At 49.2% G+C, this 16,780-nt stretch overlaps 1 protein-coding gene across 1 annotated transcript in view; it reads left to right on the forward strand.

Annotated features, from left to right (window-relative positions):
- The first annotated feature begins 2,566 nt into the window (after window positions 1-2,566).
- Window positions 2,567-16,780, forward strand: part of PKDCC (protein kinase domain containing, cytoplasmic) — a 40,959-nt gene continuing 26,745 nt past the window's right edge. Inside the window, exon 1 of the mRNA XM_067293131.1 lies at window positions 2,567-3,580. Within this exon, the coding sequence (XP_067149232.1) occupies window positions 2,969-3,580 (612 nt within the window). The 5' untranslated portion in view covers window positions 2,567-2,968. The remainder of the gene's footprint in view (window positions 3,581-16,780) is intronic.

A 16,780-nucleotide genomic window follows, 5' to 3' on the forward strand; every position in this document is an offset into this window, starting at 1 on the left:
GGGCTCCGCGGCGCCGGGCGGTGCGCGGTGCGGGCGGCGGCGACCCCGGGCTCTGCCTCCCGCTCCCGGCACACCCCGGCCCCGAAAAGCGCCCGCGGGGGCAGGCGCAAATCCCCGGCCGTGCGCAGGGGCACGTCGGAAGAAGGGGCCCGGCTTTGCCGGCGTTTCTCGGCTGCGGGAAGCCCCCTCCTTCCTCCTGCCTTGGGAGGCCTTGGGTAGCCCCCCGGGTTTGGCATGTGAGAAATGCTCCGCCGAGGTCGCACCGTTTACATGTCAGGTTTCCAGGGCCTCCTCCTTTCTCTGGTTGCACAGTTGCTCCGACTTTACTCGTTTGGCTCTGTCTCTGCAGTAAGCGTTGGTTAACATCAAGCAAGCCGTAAATCCACGGCAATGTGCACGTTTAAAGTGCGCACGGGCAAATCACAGTGATTTTCCCGGAGAATCCCCGGCCGGCAGGCCACGGAGCGCCTATTTCTGCTGCACAGCGTGTGCATTTGGCTTGGAAATCAGGTACTGGTGTTCCCCTCCGTGGTTACTTGACCTGCAATATGTGATTTAGATGACCGGCCGGATAATATGGCACGGTGTCTCCTGGGGACCCCGCTGCCCTGCCGGAGGAGGGAGGAAGGGCTCCGCATTGGGGGAGGTCCGGTACATTCAGTATCTCCAATAGCTAGTGCAGCAACGCAACCCGAGCCGCCTGCAGCCTGCGGCGCTGGGGGTGGGGAGATCCCTACGAAAACAGGGAGGGCTGCAGGTGTCCCAACATCTCTGGAAACGCATTTCATATGGTTAGGAACCCGCTTACTTTGCAGAATATATCCCGTCCTGCAACCCGTCCTCCCCTACGCCCGTGAAATCCCGTTGGCCGCAGTAGGAACAGGGTCTGGTTCGGGAAAACTGCAGTGAAGGCGCCCTGGCCTGGCTGAAAGGAAAACTCTGCCTCGGCTAGAGAAGAACAGAAAGTAATAGGAAAAAAAGGGAAAAAATGCAGCAAGCATTAAAGCCTGGCTGTTCAATGCACACAGCGCCTTTCCCCCACCCCGTCCCCCCGACAGCTGTGTGGCCGCCGCGGAGGGCAGCGGCGCCGCCCCGGCGGGCGGAGCGTGCGCCCCGGCCAGCCCCGCGGGGCGGTGCGCAGCGGCCGCGGGGCAGCGCGCACGGCGCGGCGGGCAGCGGGCGGCGGGCAGCGCTGCTCCCGGCAGCCGCCCCCAGCCCCGCGCGCAGCCCCCCGCTCCCCGCCGCCGCTTGCTGCCGCCTGTCCCGGGCTCTGCGTCTGCTCGTAGCGTTTCCAGTTAAGGCTCCTGAAAAGCCGCGGGATGTGCCGCCCGCGTCCCCCGGCCCGGCGGCGAGTTGCACCGCAGCTCTCCGTGGATGAGGGCTTAAACGAGGGAGTGACAGAAAGGCGAGACTGCTGGGACGCTGTGAATCCCCTCCGCTCCCCCCGGGATGCTCCGTCCGCAGGCCTGTTCTCAGTCTCGCCTCTGTCTCGAAAAACAAAGCAAACCTCTTCCCCGTGACCTAGCAGGGGTGTAATACCCTGCACACCAAAACCGGCCGAGCTGCAGACTGGAGTTTGAATTTTTCCAAGCAACACAGCAGAGCGCTTTGCTTTCTGCTAGCGCGGAAAAGAAAAGCGTGCAATCATAACACACAGGCTCCTGGGAACGATCGATGCATTTTTTTGCGTCCGATGTGTATTACCTAAATGGCTTGTTCTTTAAAGATCGCTTTCCCTCACTGGAGATGATTTCCCGCTTCCATTGTGGTGAACTTTGCCTCGCCTGACTCTTTACGGCTTTTCTCTTGTTGATGGGCTTTCTTTGTGGAAGTTTCTCTGGCTGATTGTGTTTGTTAATTAGTTGCTAACAGCATCGTAATGTGGGCTTGATGGATAACCGTGTCATTAGCACTCACCCCTGCAATTCACATTTCCAGCAGGGCAGGGGCTACCCCATGTCGAGCCCATGATTTGTAGCTTTGGTCTAGTGCGTGTGACACACCAAGCCCAGCTATCTGGTCCCACGGCCAGCCTTCCCCCGCGCCCGCCGCGCTCGGGGCGCGCCCGCGGGGCCGCTGCCGCCGCTGCCTGTCGCCGCAGAGGCAGCGCCGGAGCCGCTGGTGGCGCGGAGCTGCGCTGAAGCCGGCCCTTGCGCTTTATTTTAGAGGGGAGGAAAGAGGTGGGGGAAACGCGTGGGGAACCGTCTCCTTTGCGTGCCTCCCCGCACGGCTGTGTGCGTGCGTGCGTGTGTGTGCGTGTGCATGCATGTGTATGTGCATGCGTGTGTGTGCGTGTGTCCATGTGTGCACGCGTGTGGCTCCCGGCAGCGCTGCCAGCGCCGGCGGAGCGCGTGCAGAGCCGCCCGGGGCGCCCTGCGCAGCCCACCCCGTGCGCCACGGGGAAGCGGCGCTGCCGGCCGCGGGCGCGGCGGCGGCGGCGGTGCGCGGCGCGGTGCGGTGCGGCGCGGTGCGGTGCGGTGCGGTGCAGTGCGGTGCGGCGCCGCCCCGCCGGGGCCGCCCGCTCTCCCCGCCCCGCGCCCGGCGCCGGGGGGCTCGGCCGCGCCTGGGAGATGTAGTCCTGGCTGGCAGGCTCGCCGGCGGCCGGCGGGGCTCCTGCCGGGGACTACGTTTCCCAGGCCCCCCTGCTGCTCCGCGGGCCGCTGGCAGGGCCGCGCTGTCAATCAGGGGACGTCAGGGCGGGCGGCGAGCGCGGGGACCCCCCCGCCCGCCTCCGCGGCCGCTAATGATGAGTGCGGCGGGGGCTTAAAAGCGCGGAGGCAAGTGTCATGCGGGCCCGCCCGCGGCGGTGAGTCCGGCCGCGCCGCGCTGCGCCGTGCGAGCCGGCTGCGCGCCCGCCCCGCCGCCGGGGGGTAAGGGGAAAAAGCCGAAAACCCCTCAAACCTGACTCCCGGGAAAGGCGAGCGCGGAGGAGAGCGAAAGGCTGGGGAAGCTGGCGAGCGAGGCGGCGATGCGGCGCAGAAGGGTGGCGGCGGCAGCCGGCTGCTGCCTCGCCTTCCTCCTGGGCACGTCGCTGAACGTGCTCTTCATGCCCGGCCCCGAGCACCCGCCGCCGCCGCCCCGCGCCGCCGCCGCGCCGCCGCCGCCGCCGCCGGGGGAGGCCCTGGCGCGGCAGCTCCGCGAGCGCTACGAGGAGGTGCTGCGCTACCGGCAGCACCGCGCCGCGGCGGCGGCGGCGGCGGGGCGGCGGGCGCTGCGGCCGCGGGAGCGGCGCCTCATGGACCTGGCGCCGCCGCGCACCTCGGCGGAGCAGCCGCGGCCGGGCCCTCGCCGCCGCGCCGCCGCCGACCTCTCGCTGGAGCCGCCGCTGCTGGGCTGCCGCGACATCCGCAATGTCACCGGCGTGCGCTACCTGGGCTCCGGCTACACCAAAGCCGTCTACAGGGCGGTGCTCAACCGCACGCTGGCCGTGGCGCTGAAGGCGGTGGACTTCGGCGGGCACGACATCGCCAACTGCGTGAGGCAGTTCGCCGCGCTGGGGGACTGCTACCGCCTGGCCGCCTACAAAATCGTCAAGGAGATGGTCCTGCTGCAGCGCCTGCGGCACGCCAACATCCTGCAGGTACGCGGGGCCGCGGCCGGCACCGCGCTGCCCGGGCTGCCGCGCGTGGGGCGCCGCGCGTGGGGGCCGGGGCGGCGGGAGCCCGGGGCCGCGCGGTGCTGCCGCCCCCCTGCGCGGCCGGATTCGCCCCGACGGGACGCGCCCGGCCTGCAGAGCGGGGGCCGGGGAGCGGCGCGGGATGTGGCGCATTCGCGCTGCGCTGGTTGCTGCAGGAGTGCCCTCAGCGCTGTCCTCCGGCTGCGCCCGGCCGGCAGCTTTTTTGTCGGGTGCCTCTTCCTCGCAGATAAAAGCAATGCTGAGATGAGGAAGGAGGCGGGAGACAGGGTTTGGGAAGCGCTCGGAGATGAAAAGGCACTTCGCAAACGTGGGGAATAGTGCCACCCCCCTCCAGGGCAGAGGGAGGCCGCGGCGGCGGCTGCCGGCGGGCGCAGCGCGCGCTAGACCGCGCCGTGCCCGCATACGCGCAGCGCTGGCGGAGGGGTTAGCGCGGGGAGCAGCCCCCTGGGGCAGGCTGAGCATTAGTCTTGCGTACGCTGACACGGCTCCGCTTGCCAGAAGGGCCGCGTAGCAGGACTGTTACACATCAGCATGTATCTCGGCGGGTCCATTTGGATGTAAATGCTGGTATGGAAATTCCTATTGCGTTTCGCATAGCACGAGCGTTGCAATGGAATAAAAAATGAACGCTAGACCAGACGGGCTCACAGTAGGTGCTTTTTGAACTGAGTCAAGTAAAGAAGTTTTGTGTTTCTTCTTCAGCGGCAAAAAGAGTACCAGCTCCCCTACTAAAACTTCGGGCCCAAATGATCAAAGCGCTCGAGTGTCATATACTGTACAAAGAAAGAGTAGTCATGGCTTATCCACGTCAATAAAGTAGATATTAAAGTTCCTTCCTTCCTATTTCCCTAGTATTCCCTCTGTGGTGCCAGGTCTAACTGTAATACATACGGAGAACAACATATAGCTACAAAAAGAGGAGCTTCTGTTAAGGATTTTACTTGCTCCTCAGTGCTATAATGAATTCTTTTTGGAAAGCCAACTTAGGTTGCTGTGACTATAGTCCGGCCATGATTACTGATTGGGTTGACAGCAGGAAATACACCCTGCAGTTGTAAATGCTGAGGGGAATTTTTTCCAAGATTGTTTTTCATATTCAGCGGCAAATGAAGCAAGTTGGCAAAAATGAGCTTGATGTCTGTGTTTCTGAAGTTTCTAGAGTTATTTTAGTAGGCACTAGCAGTCATGCTGTGTTTCTTCCAGGTGTTACTCGGGTGTAGCTTTTTTTCTAAGGAAAGATTAATTTGTAACTAGGTTGTCCTCTGCACAAAATGGAAGCCCGGCTCCTGCGCTGCATGATCTGTGGAAGGGCTGCAGCAGCAGCAGTCTCTGGGCTAGCATGAGGAAACACTGTATTTCTAAAGCCTCCTGGGAGCAATGCTCTTTCTGTATCAGTCTAGAGGAACTGCAGATTAATTCATGCTTCTGTTCCTGGATGTCAGGTGGGCTCGAGAACGGGTAAACCAAGTCGGGATGTCAAATGTCCCTTTGTGAGTAATCCCAGCGCGGAGGGCCTGGATGGGAGCAAGCAGCTCGAACATGAGCAGACGCTTCCATAAGCGCCATTTAGCAGAAACACGCCAAGCCTCCGTGCTGGGAAAATGTTCTAATGTGCAGAAATCCCTCGTGTTAATTAGGGCTTCATATTTACATGCCACCCAATTTAAAAATAGATTACACTTAAATCAGAAACATGTTTTCAGTTTCGTTCCGATTTTGTCATTGCCTTTTCTTTTGTGTGTCCTCTGTCTCCATCAGACGCTAGCAGAGTTGCCTTGCTGAGATCGGAAAGGAAATGTACCAAAAAGAGCTGTGAGCCCCTGTAAATCACTGCCCTTTTTGTTTAACGTACTTCATTGTGGGGAAGCATGGGGCGAGGTTACGGCGGTGTGAGTGAGTACTAAACGTTTGATAAGACATTACCTTGAAAAGAGACTATAAAAATCAACCTGACAGGCTTTATCTAGTCACTGTCGGAGGACCCTTATGGGCCAGGAATAGATCTCTAATGTCATACTGGAGTTGTAAAACGGGTACATAAAGTGGGGACGAACGAGCAACTTGAAATTTATTGCTTATGTCTCTGTTAAAATCTTAGAGGGGACGGGATCTTGCAGCTCAGGAGTGATGTTCTCCTTGTTCTCAGTAGAAGCCAGGCCAGGGCCCTCTCTGCGCTTAGCAATCACTGTCCAGGGTTTGTGGCCCAGGGAGAGGAAATCGGTTCAAAAGCAAACGTCTCCTCCCCTCTCTGCTGGCATTTGACAGAAGCTTCAGTTTTAGTCGGAGCGATAGGAGCCATGCTGCTCACAGATGCCACATTCACTGCACACCATCTATTGGGCAGTAAAATGCCAGGAGGTTTTTCTGCCTCGGCTCCTTGTCTTTTCCATAACTCCGGCGCAGAAATGCCGTCTTCAGCGCCGCCGGCCCTGCCCCGCTGGGTCTGGCATTCCAGCACGGGAGCCGCTGCCAGGAACAGTCTGCAGAGGACGTGTCACCCCCGTCCCCTGCCCTGGTGCCGGAGGGGAGCAAACCCCAGCGGGGCAGCAGCTGCGGCGGCTGCCATTTCCACCAGGATTTTGGCGAGGCGGTGACAGCATCGTAGCAGGCAGGATGGGCAGGCACGACCCTGCCTCCCGGTGCCTTCGCCCCGGCTCCGCGGACTTCCAGGACGCAGGAGCGTGTTTGCTGCAGCCGTGGTAGCCACCCCTGGCAGCAGCCACAGTGCGCTGCCTCCCGGGCGCGCGCCTCCCCCGGCCCGAGCCAGGGGCTATTTGGGGTGAATATGTTTATGGGTTTCTTTTGGTGGAAATAAAGTTCTCCTTTCATGGAGGTTCTGTCCAAGGAAAGGGGATTTTCCTGTAAATCTCTGGCAGCTGACAGCCTGAAGTGTAGTTTGTAAGATAACAGACTTGTTCTTTACTGTCTCAGCAGTTCCCATTCTGGCCTGTCTCTTGTCAAAATCAGCTTTTTTTTTTTTTTCCTCTTTAGGCATCCTTTTAAAATACTTGATTATTGTACAATATATGATAGAAGGGAAAAGAGCTCTTTCCAGAACGTACCCCTGCCTTCAGACAACATGCTGACATATCCACCATGCCCTCTGCCTCTGGAAGGAGCCGGATGTGTCAGCTCTAGCAGATGTGCTGAATCAAGTCTATCAAAAGAAATGTGGAAAACCAGCAGGAGAGAGAGTGGTTTCACATTAGCCAGTGCTGATGCAAAGGCAGCTTGCATTCATATTTTTGTTTACGTGCCTTGCCCTTCACTAAGAGCGCTTGCATGCCTGCCAGGGTGTGTGAGCTGGGGCATTGCCTGAGGCTCCCTGGTGCGGCCATGCTGGGAAGGGCAGGTGCAGGCTGCAGGGTAAAAGTATTTGCTCTGGAGTGGGGAAGAGAGGGGTAGTTCATTAAAGCCGATTTTATAATGGAAGGCACTGGGGAAGAGGGGGAACTGGGTCACCGATTCATTGTAACTGAGAATTTAGCAGCCTGCTAATTGCTTTGCAGCTGCTCTGTGTCAAATGCGGTGGTTGATCTCTTCCTTTCCCTCTGTGCGCTGCTTTCTTTCCTTGCAAAGTTCAAATACTCCTGTATTTGAATCCTGCCTTTCCATGCATTTAGTGAGGAGGATGCTTTAGTGTGCTTTAATTCCTCCCTGCCCTATTTGAGGAAGAATCAAACCACTTGCAGTTAATTTCAAACAATGAGCACAATTGTAAAGACACATTGGTGATGTTTGATTTACTGTAATAATGTAATTACAGCCCTGGCATGTCAGCATCAAGGATGCTGCCATTCCTGGGCATAAGCAGTTCTCCGGAGGAGTTCTTCCTTGCTTGGCGTTGCTGAAGCTGACAGGAAGACAAGGAAGGTTTGAGGCTGGCAGACATTTGGAAAAGTGCAAGCTTATTTCTGTGGCAGATCTTTATCAGCACTTCCAGTGTTAGTTCACAGTGATTCATTTAAGAAGGAGATACCACTTTCTTAGAAACAAACACAAAGGCTCAACCAAAAGTGTTGGCTTTTCCTGAAGGCAATGGAAGGCAGCAGCTGGTAACATAACCAGTAGTTTGCTGACTGCGTAGACAAGGCCATTTCATTTGGCTTATTTAGTTTTAGTATAAAGTTAAAGCAAGCTGATGAAATACTGAAATAGCATCAACACTGAAAAAGTCATCCTCTAACTTAAGATGTCAAAGCAGTTTTTATATGGATTGATTCAGTTAGCACTAGTGGATTTATTACTGATTTATTTTAAATAGTCATGATTACAGTGCGAGTATCACTTAGAAAATTCATTGACTAAAATAAAATTAAAATAATCAGTCATTTGCTGTTGACAAGTTCAACAGTACTTAAGATGTGCTGGTTGATTATGCTGTTGGGTATTACAACCAGCTAACATGTTTTTAAATATGATTTTCTTTTTATATTTGATAATGAAGATAATTAACAAACATTTTACCATGATGATTTCCCTATGCATAGGCATAGCCAGCTGGAAAGGGCACAATTTTATTTTTAACATGAGAATTAAAATAGTAAAGCTTTGGATACAGTTTACTTATTCCATGTGGAAGTAGACAGTCTTTCCAAGTATTAAGAAAACCAGTTTGCTGTTAATTTCCAGTGCAAAGGCATTGGCACAGAAAGTCTGTGGACCCTTGGAGGTCTGGTTCATCATCATCCTTCTTGCAGTAATCCATTGCAGTTTTCACAGAAAGTGGGGGAAGGCGAGACCAGGTGCTGGTGAGAACAGTCGCTCGGGGCGCTCTTCCCCGCTGCAGTGGGTGGGAACGCCTCTGGGGCAGAGGCTGAGGGATCGCACCCCCTTTGTGGTGCCAATGGCACCGGATGCTGAGCAGCAAACCAGTCCCCCAGTTTAACCGTTAAAATTTGGGAATAGCTGGCCTGAGAAGAATGGCCTGACTGCCGATGCAAGGTGCTGGGTGACGACATGGGGAAATTGTCGTTCGGGATTTTGGGTGGGGCAGCAGATGTTTGCGGTTATTTTAGAGTGTGCCTTTCAAAATTAGGTACTTAGAATCCACTTTCCAAGAGGCAGGCTGGGGTCTTGCGACGTTCTCCATGGGCGGTCGTCAGTAGGGCATTGTTTTAAGTGTGAAGGTCTTTTTAGACAGAGAATATTTCCTAACAGATATTTCACATAGCTCAGTTTAACTGCCCTTGGGTCGGACAAAGATGAATGAGGCCACCTCACACAATGCAAGACCAGGCTGACACCATGTTTAACTGGCGTTAGGATCAGACAAGCTTTGGGCCCTGGGCAGATGAGTCTGCCGGATCCTGGTGGGGTGGCTGGAGGAGCTCCCGCCTCTCACTCTCCACCTCGTTCGCCTGGTGAAGTGGTCACGTCCGCTGGCCGGAGAGCACAAATGGAGCTGTGCCTTTGTCTCAGCCATCCCAGTTCACTAATTGACATTACCTTCAAGGAGACAAGGCTTCTAAGTCACTTAGGTGACGTTTGAATTTGTTGGTCGGATATTAGGATGACAGCCCTGGACGTGCGTGTGGGTGGAAGAGAGAAAAGCAGGCAGTGCCACCTACTGATGACTCAGTGGAGACAGCTAGCTCTTGCTAACGTATGTCCCCACAGCCCCAAGGAGCGAGGGGTGGAGTGGAGAAGGGCAGGGAGAGCAGACAGATGCGGTTTGGCGAGGAAAGAAGAATTACACAAAGTGCTTCTTTATTGCAAGAGTGCTTCCCAAAAGGCCCAGATGTTATCCTGCACTTTTGAGAGTGAAGAAAGGATCTGTTAACAAGAGCTCCAGAGCTGTTGGAAGCACAGAGCTGATACAATTGCAAACCAACGCTAACTGTTCATGTCACTGTAAGACAAGCTGCACGTCTTGACTCTGAAGTCACCAAATAGCATTTTTTCCCATTGAATTGCATGGGACAGCAGAGGGTGTTCAACTTGCAGAGCTGTTGGCAGGAAGAGATTTCTGTAAGGCAAGAACACGCCATCAAATTAGTTGAAAGGGCTACATCCTCCTTACTCACTTTTGAAAACAGTGTGCATAAAACTAATCCCCATCATTTGCTGAATGATTTCTACGATTGCTTCTCTGTTTTATGTGCTGTGTAAATCATTCCAAAAGACTCTGGTTTGAATTTCTGCCTCCTTTATGGGAGCTGATGACTTGCAAGCTCACCTGGCTCCCTTTCGTGGCAGCCCAGCCTTCTTCCTTCTGCGCAGCAGTTCAGGGAGGCCGCCAGTCGCCGCTGGATGCTGTTCCCATAGCCCGATTCTCCTGTGCTGCTTGCCTGCCTTGGAGGAGCAACGATGAGCAAGCAAAGCCGTGCTGCTCTGCTCCGCGAGTACCTGGCCAGGAAGCTAGTTTTGACGCAGGTAACCTCCTGGGAACTGCAAGAGAAAGCACGTGCTTTTTAGAGTTCCTTTCATTACCCCCAAATGGAGTAACTAAGTAAGCTATAAGTGTACGCCCACCTGCCTTTGACAAATCATTGGGGTCCTTTTATACTTGCTCTGTCTTCTAGTTACACCCGCATTTCGGGAAAGCCCACGAGGCTGTGCTGGCTGGCGGGAGGAGATGCGGCGGTGAGCTCCTGGCCACAGGCACCCGGCCGGCTGAGCCGGGGCCTCTGCTCCTCTTGCTGTTTGTTTGCCCCCGTGGTGGCCAAGAGCACGGATCAGCTCGGGCACCAGCTGGCCTCACATCTGGAGGTGTCGCAGCCCTTGTTGGTAAAGCATCTGTGTCAGATATACAAACTAGATTTTTTTTTTAAAGGTCTTTTACTTGGGTTTTTAAAGTTACATAGTCACCTGACTGCTTGATTAGGTGCCTTGTGGCATCTAACTCCCCTTGCAATTTCTCTTTTCTGTGTTGGCCATGGAAGCCTTGCCAAGAACTACTTCTCACAGGCAGTATGCTAATACTAATATTGATTCTAGACTAATTTTAAAGGAGTTGTTGTTTTTCGTCAGGCTCAGCTGAACCACTCAATTTACATAGTGGGCACCAAACGTGAATGTTCTATATTGTTTCAGGCCCAGTTTGGGACAATATGTTTTGGAAACAGCTGCTTTTTCTTGGACTGTATGGCTGCAGCTAGACTCCAGGTTCATTTTTATGCTCACCACGATAAAGTACAGTGTCTATGCCTCAGATACCTAACAAAGAAAATGATATACAGACATGTCTAATGAGTATTCCAGCAAGTTTACCTTTTCAGAACATAAAATGCTCAGAGATTATTTGATAGGTGGTCAAGCAAAATAATGTCATAGTTAAGGGTTAAACTTCTCATGCAATGGAGCTGAGAGCAGTTGCTGTGGATGGAGGTCAGGGTATTTACAAGATAATGAACTGTGCCTCCAGTGTGACCAGTGCAATTCCATTGAAATCATGGGTGTATGAGTGATCTATTTGTCTTCGCTGAACGCTTTACAAGAGTAGACTACTTGTGTGACTAAATATTTGCAGGGTTGGGCCTTGAGCTTGTGCAGTGCAATGCAAATGCAAAGTGCTGTAAATGTTTTTAGTAGAAGAATTTTCCACTTCAGAGTGTAAGGAAAGCAGGGAGAGTGAAAGGCAGATAACGCTACTAAATTATAAGATTATAGCCAACATAATTCATGTCAGGCCAGCAGGTATGTATAGATATATACACACACACATATAAAATATATAGCAATATCTATGGACATCTGTGAATATACCTATAAATACGTTTGGATATATATATGTGTGTTTTTCTACTTAACACATTCCAATTTTTATCTTAACGTACTTGAATCCCATGTTTAGTAACAGTACCAGGTGTGACATTCTGGTACCTTTTAACTCTTCTAAAATGCAGTGCTATTAATACATTTATAAACAAAAGCCTAGGCAGAGATGTGAATTTAGACTTTAATATTTAAATTACCTACCTAGTTTCAGTATTTAGCAGTGGAAGAAATTCTGCCTCACTGCTTTCAGCATACAGCTGTGGTCCCAGCCTTAAAAAGCCCTGAGCTGTGCTGGACGCTGTCTGTATCCTGGGCTTTTCTGAAGAAGCTCAGCACTTGGCAGGACTTGATCACTTGATGTCAGTGAGGAAGATTAGTTCACTTCTCGGGCACCATCTCTATATATCCTGTAGCAGGAAGGTTGGCTTCAGACTGATCTTTATTAGCTTCAGGCCATTCAGGGAACTTGCCCTTTTCCAGGGAAAGGCATGTGGCAGGTTTGTAGATGCTTTTGGGCTGAGCAGGAGTGGCAAAGATATACATATACATACACGCACACACTCAGCAATGGAAGGAAATGTTTAAAACCTGAGACATGAATAGATGTTAGGGTGACATAAATGTCTCAAATCTTACGTTGGTAAATCATAGCTGTATCAGGCAGTGCTGGGTGTTCATGTGTCTCGTTCTTGCAGTGACTGGCCCAGTGCTCCCAGAAAGAAAGGTGAATCCACAGACTGGTTGCGTATAAAGGTTTGTGTTCAACTGGATATCAATCAAATAGCAAGACCTTCTAAAATGTGCTTTTCTGGTTTCGACATGCAGCAGCTCACACAAATGGCTCATTAAATGGCTATCAGTGTCAGTGGGAGATTTTATTTCTCATGGGCCCCAGGTCACTAGGGAATATAGTTTTGCCATAACCAGTTTTGATAGGTAACCTTGTGTCCATGTATTTTTGAAAATAAAGTTTGTAGTGAGTGTTGACACCTGTTGCTCATCCTAAAAGTGTGACTTTTTTTTAAATTGCGCTTTTCTATTGTGCACTGAAGTTAATGCCTTAGCGTAGTAAGTTTGGGAAACTCCAAATTGCAAGAGAAGAGAATTAGGTCTCTTGAGTTTACTTCTGGTGTAGTACAGTTGAATTGTCACTTTTGTTACTGGTGGGAATAGTGTTCCTGAAGTTCTGTTTCCTGGAGTCAGGAGAATCTCATGTTGATTGAAGGGAAAAAAGTGGAAATTTCCAGCTTTTGTGATTGTGGAGAAAACCTAAAAAAAAATGCAAAACACCAAAGGCTAAAAACTAACAAGGCAAAGAAAGATTCAAAATGTATTATGCTTTTTAGAGAAATCACATGATCTTTTCAGGTGAATCTTAGGAGCTTTTGCCTGGTGGCTCGGGAAGCCCAGCCCGTGGGGCCGGGTGGCTGCTGCAGACCCACAGCATGGCACGAGCCGGAGCAGCCTGGCGTCCTTGCCGCAGAGGGCTGTCGATCGCGTCCTTCCCGACTGAGCAGCTTCTATAAATGAAATGTAACACTTCGGCTGAGGCTCTGCCTTGACATTTATTTTTCTCAAAATCCAGCTAGGGTGCCCACGCTAATGCAGGAGGGTCTGTTGTTTGCATATACTTACCCTGCTGATGACAGCTTAATAAGCTCCTTTATTTTGTGTTTTTATTCAGTAAGCTTGTCAGCTTTTGTGCGGAGCCTGACCTCTGCTTCCCCCTTCCCCCCCAGCTTGTCTGAAAGGGGCACCTCTGTCCCTATAATTTGTAGTAAAAGGGAATTGTAAAGGGACGGGAACTGACGGGCTGTACCGACACCAATTCCTACAAAGGAATATGACTTTCTCGGGGCTGACCCTGTATGCCCAGTGTGCCTAAAACCATTGAAGTCAGGGGGAGTTTTTGGTGCATAAAGAATATTGCAGGAGAGAGCCTGTATGACGGAGAAAATCCAAACAGTTGCTGAAGAATTCAGTAAACAGGACTACTTTAAATGGATTATGGCACACAATGTGAGAACAGTTAAATATTTCATATCTGGCTTACATTTTTCTAAACAGAAGGAAAGGCAGCCCAATATTGTGACTGTTTGCTGTTAGATTCTGTGCAAAAATATATCAGTGGCAATATACTTGTGTTTAAATGCAATGCCTTGAGATATCAAAAAAGATGTGGGATTGTATTTCTTTCCATTAATTTAATTGGAACCATGCTGAAAAAGCGTATGCAACCATCACTCTTGAATATATCTAAAATGTAACTTTGTGATACTGAAAATGATGTCCGTCCTAATAGAATTTCAGGTAGTGGAGATATTTTGGATCATCTTTTGATTCCAGCTATGTTCATTTTCCCTGTGTGTGTCCAGATATCTGTTTCTTACTTCACTGTCTGGGCATACAAACCATTTTTCTCATTTCAGACCTTAAAAATGGATTGGACAAAAACCAAAAGGAAAAAAAGTGTTTTGGGTAGCACTTCTGTACTCGTTGTATCTATCTAATAAGTCAGCTTCTTAAACAAAAGGCATAAGAACTACCATCCTGGAATGCTTTGCATCTATATATATTCTGTATTTTCTAACATCTGTATTCTGGGTGGTGGTTCATCAGGATGGGATGAATGTAACCATTTTAGATGTTTAATTGGCTGTTGGGACATGCCCAGTTTGTAATCATAATAATTGTACATACAAGTATGGCCATGTAGTTACATGTGCATTTTTGCATTTAGTCTGAGGACTTCATTTACAAAAGTATAAATGCAGCCCAATAAATCCTTTATATCTCAAACCTCTGTGCTTCTGTAACTCTATATAATTACGTAATAACACTACATCTGGAGAGATTTCACTTAAGCAAAAGCAATAAAGAATTCAGATTATATATTTTTTGAGTTAGGCATATATTAACTTCCTCAGTACTATGTTTTTAGTTTGTAAGATTGATTAAATTGATTGAATACTTGGGCAAAAAAATTTTTCTTATGAGAATAAAGAGCAATTTAATATGAAACCAAAACTGGATCAGGTCCTTTAAGCTTCTACAATGACTGAAGTGACTAAGTGGGTCCTTATATAGTAAAATATGCACCAAATACATAGATACACAGGCAATGAAGACTTTTGCCAAGGTACCTTTGAATATTAAAATGAAAGAATTACTTACAAGCAAAGTGCCATCTCCCCGAGAACAAATCTAAGTCATTGTTATACCTATTGGAATTCATTCACTGAGATAGAATACATACAAATATATTGCAGTTCATTTCTACTGATGTGTTCATATCCATAGATAATGAGACTACTTTCTCAATATTTTGTGTGTATGAGTGTATATGTATCATGTTTTTATAATTGAATGTATGACTGTCGTTTGTCTTCCTTGTTTCTGTTCCTGGAATAGTTTTCACAAATGTTGAGAATGCCTAATGAAGACTGATAGTCTTTTTGTATTCATTGTTATTGTGAATTAACATTTATTGGGATACTATGATTTTCCAGCCTGTATTCTCTGTTAATTTCCATTATGGCTTTTTTACCAATGGATAATGTTAGACAAGAACTAAATTCTGCAGAAAATACAGAAACAGATGTTAGATTCTGACACTCAAAAGTGAAAATTTTCAGAGCTACTGAGTTTGATCCTGCCTTCTTAGTCTGCATCCACACAAAAGATAAGTCAAGTATCTAGTAAGAATTGCAGAACCAAGCTCATGATTCCTCTGAAATGAAAATTGTGGCATTATCTGAAAAGATACATATTGTAATTAAGATTTTCTTTTACTTTCATTCTTTGTTAATGCTCCAGGTTTAAACATAACCATTGTTCTGGTGTGATCTTCTAAGATAGCTTGCAGCACACAGTTTTAGCTGTTGTTAAATTGCGCAATAATGGTATCACAGATAAGGAACAAACCCTAAGACCAATTTGAATAACTCTGGATTAATAAATTATTGCTGTTGCAATTGTTGTCATGGTTGTGGCAGTAAATAAAAAAGGCACATTTCCCTATTTCAAATGTTCATATGCATCTATCATGAATTCTCTATTGTGCATCAATGCCAGAATCTTTATGGCATGTTTTAAAACAAAATCTTCTAGCTCTTTTTTGTTTAGTTTAATGTCTGTGTTTTAGCAGCTGTTTTGAAATACAGCACCATTCTTACACCAAAAAGAATAATTGTTTACTTCACTTACATTTTTGGAACACTTTTTTGTCATTTAAACGCAGACAACTGTAGTTAGAGCTAGCAGAGTAGTTCATAACAAATCACGTGTTTGCTGACTTTAGCCACTCTTTTTGCTTTTCTGTCAGGGTCATGAGTCCTAAGACTGCGCTTGATGTTCAAATATATTTGCAGTGGTTGTTTGCAGCCTCACCCAGCTCTGTCAGCTGGCTGCAGTCACTACCCAGGGTCCTTGCATTCCCGGTGAATCAGTGCTCCGCGCTCTGCTCTCGATGAGCCTGACTTCTGCAGGGCCTTATCCCAGTCCCCTCGAGCTCACTGGGGACCCTTGTCAGCTTCCCGGAGCTTTTCAGATTGAAAAGAGATTTGAAGAAGAAAAAAAAAAATCAAACTGCTCAGAGATAGGCAGTAGATGAACAGCATCAGAGCATTTTTAAAAATTGCTTTTTCACACAAGCCCTTTTACTGTAAAGCTTATTCGACTCAGGGCAGAGATTACATTTAATGTTATTTTTTTGTGCTTGCTGTTCTAGCTGGAAAGTTGCAATCAGATCCTTATCAGGCTCATTTAACCGCCTTTCTGCCAGGGCTTGGCAAGGAGTTAGTAAAAGCCTGTCCCCCCAGCTGTGTCAGATGTTGTCCCATTCCATATAAAGTACGCCATCTTCTCCACAATCCTTAAATATTCTTCTTGTGAAAGTATTTGTGCAAGGGAAAATTAATCATTCAAATGTCCTTGGAAAGCAAATGCAAAAAGGAGCTGGAGCATGGCTGAAATTGCCATTTAAATTCTTTTAAATTGCAGAAACTACCTGCAGATAATGTTTTGCAGTATTTGCCTTCTCTAATGATACTGCAAATGAAAGTCCATCCGGTACAGCAAGAGACAATTTCTGGATGAGAAAAGATAAGTTTTGGCATTTCAATTGCTTTTCAAGCCACTGTGTCATTTAAACACACATTGCCAGCCAGTGCACAAGCAGTAGTCCTGCAGGAAATGTCATTAAAAGATATTTTGCAATATCTTTTAGGCAGAAAATGATTCTTATTTAGCCAGATACTGCATAGGCTAAACTAATTTTCCTCTGATAGAATTCCGTTTCTGCATTCATGGGTATTTTTAGATATTATCTTGTTTTCTTACTCATCCATTAGTATAAAATCCTGCACAGGGAGGCATGCAGAAACCACTTAACTAGCCTTGTGCTGTATGATGCCCAGAAGGACT

This window comes from Apteryx mantelli, chromosome 3, assembly GCF_036417845.1.
Source record: "Apteryx mantelli isolate bAptMan1 chromosome 3, bAptMan1.hap1, whole genome shotgun sequence".
NCBI classification, from domain to species: domain Eukaryota; kingdom Metazoa; phylum Chordata; class Aves; order Apterygiformes; family Apterygidae; genus Apteryx; species Apteryx mantelli.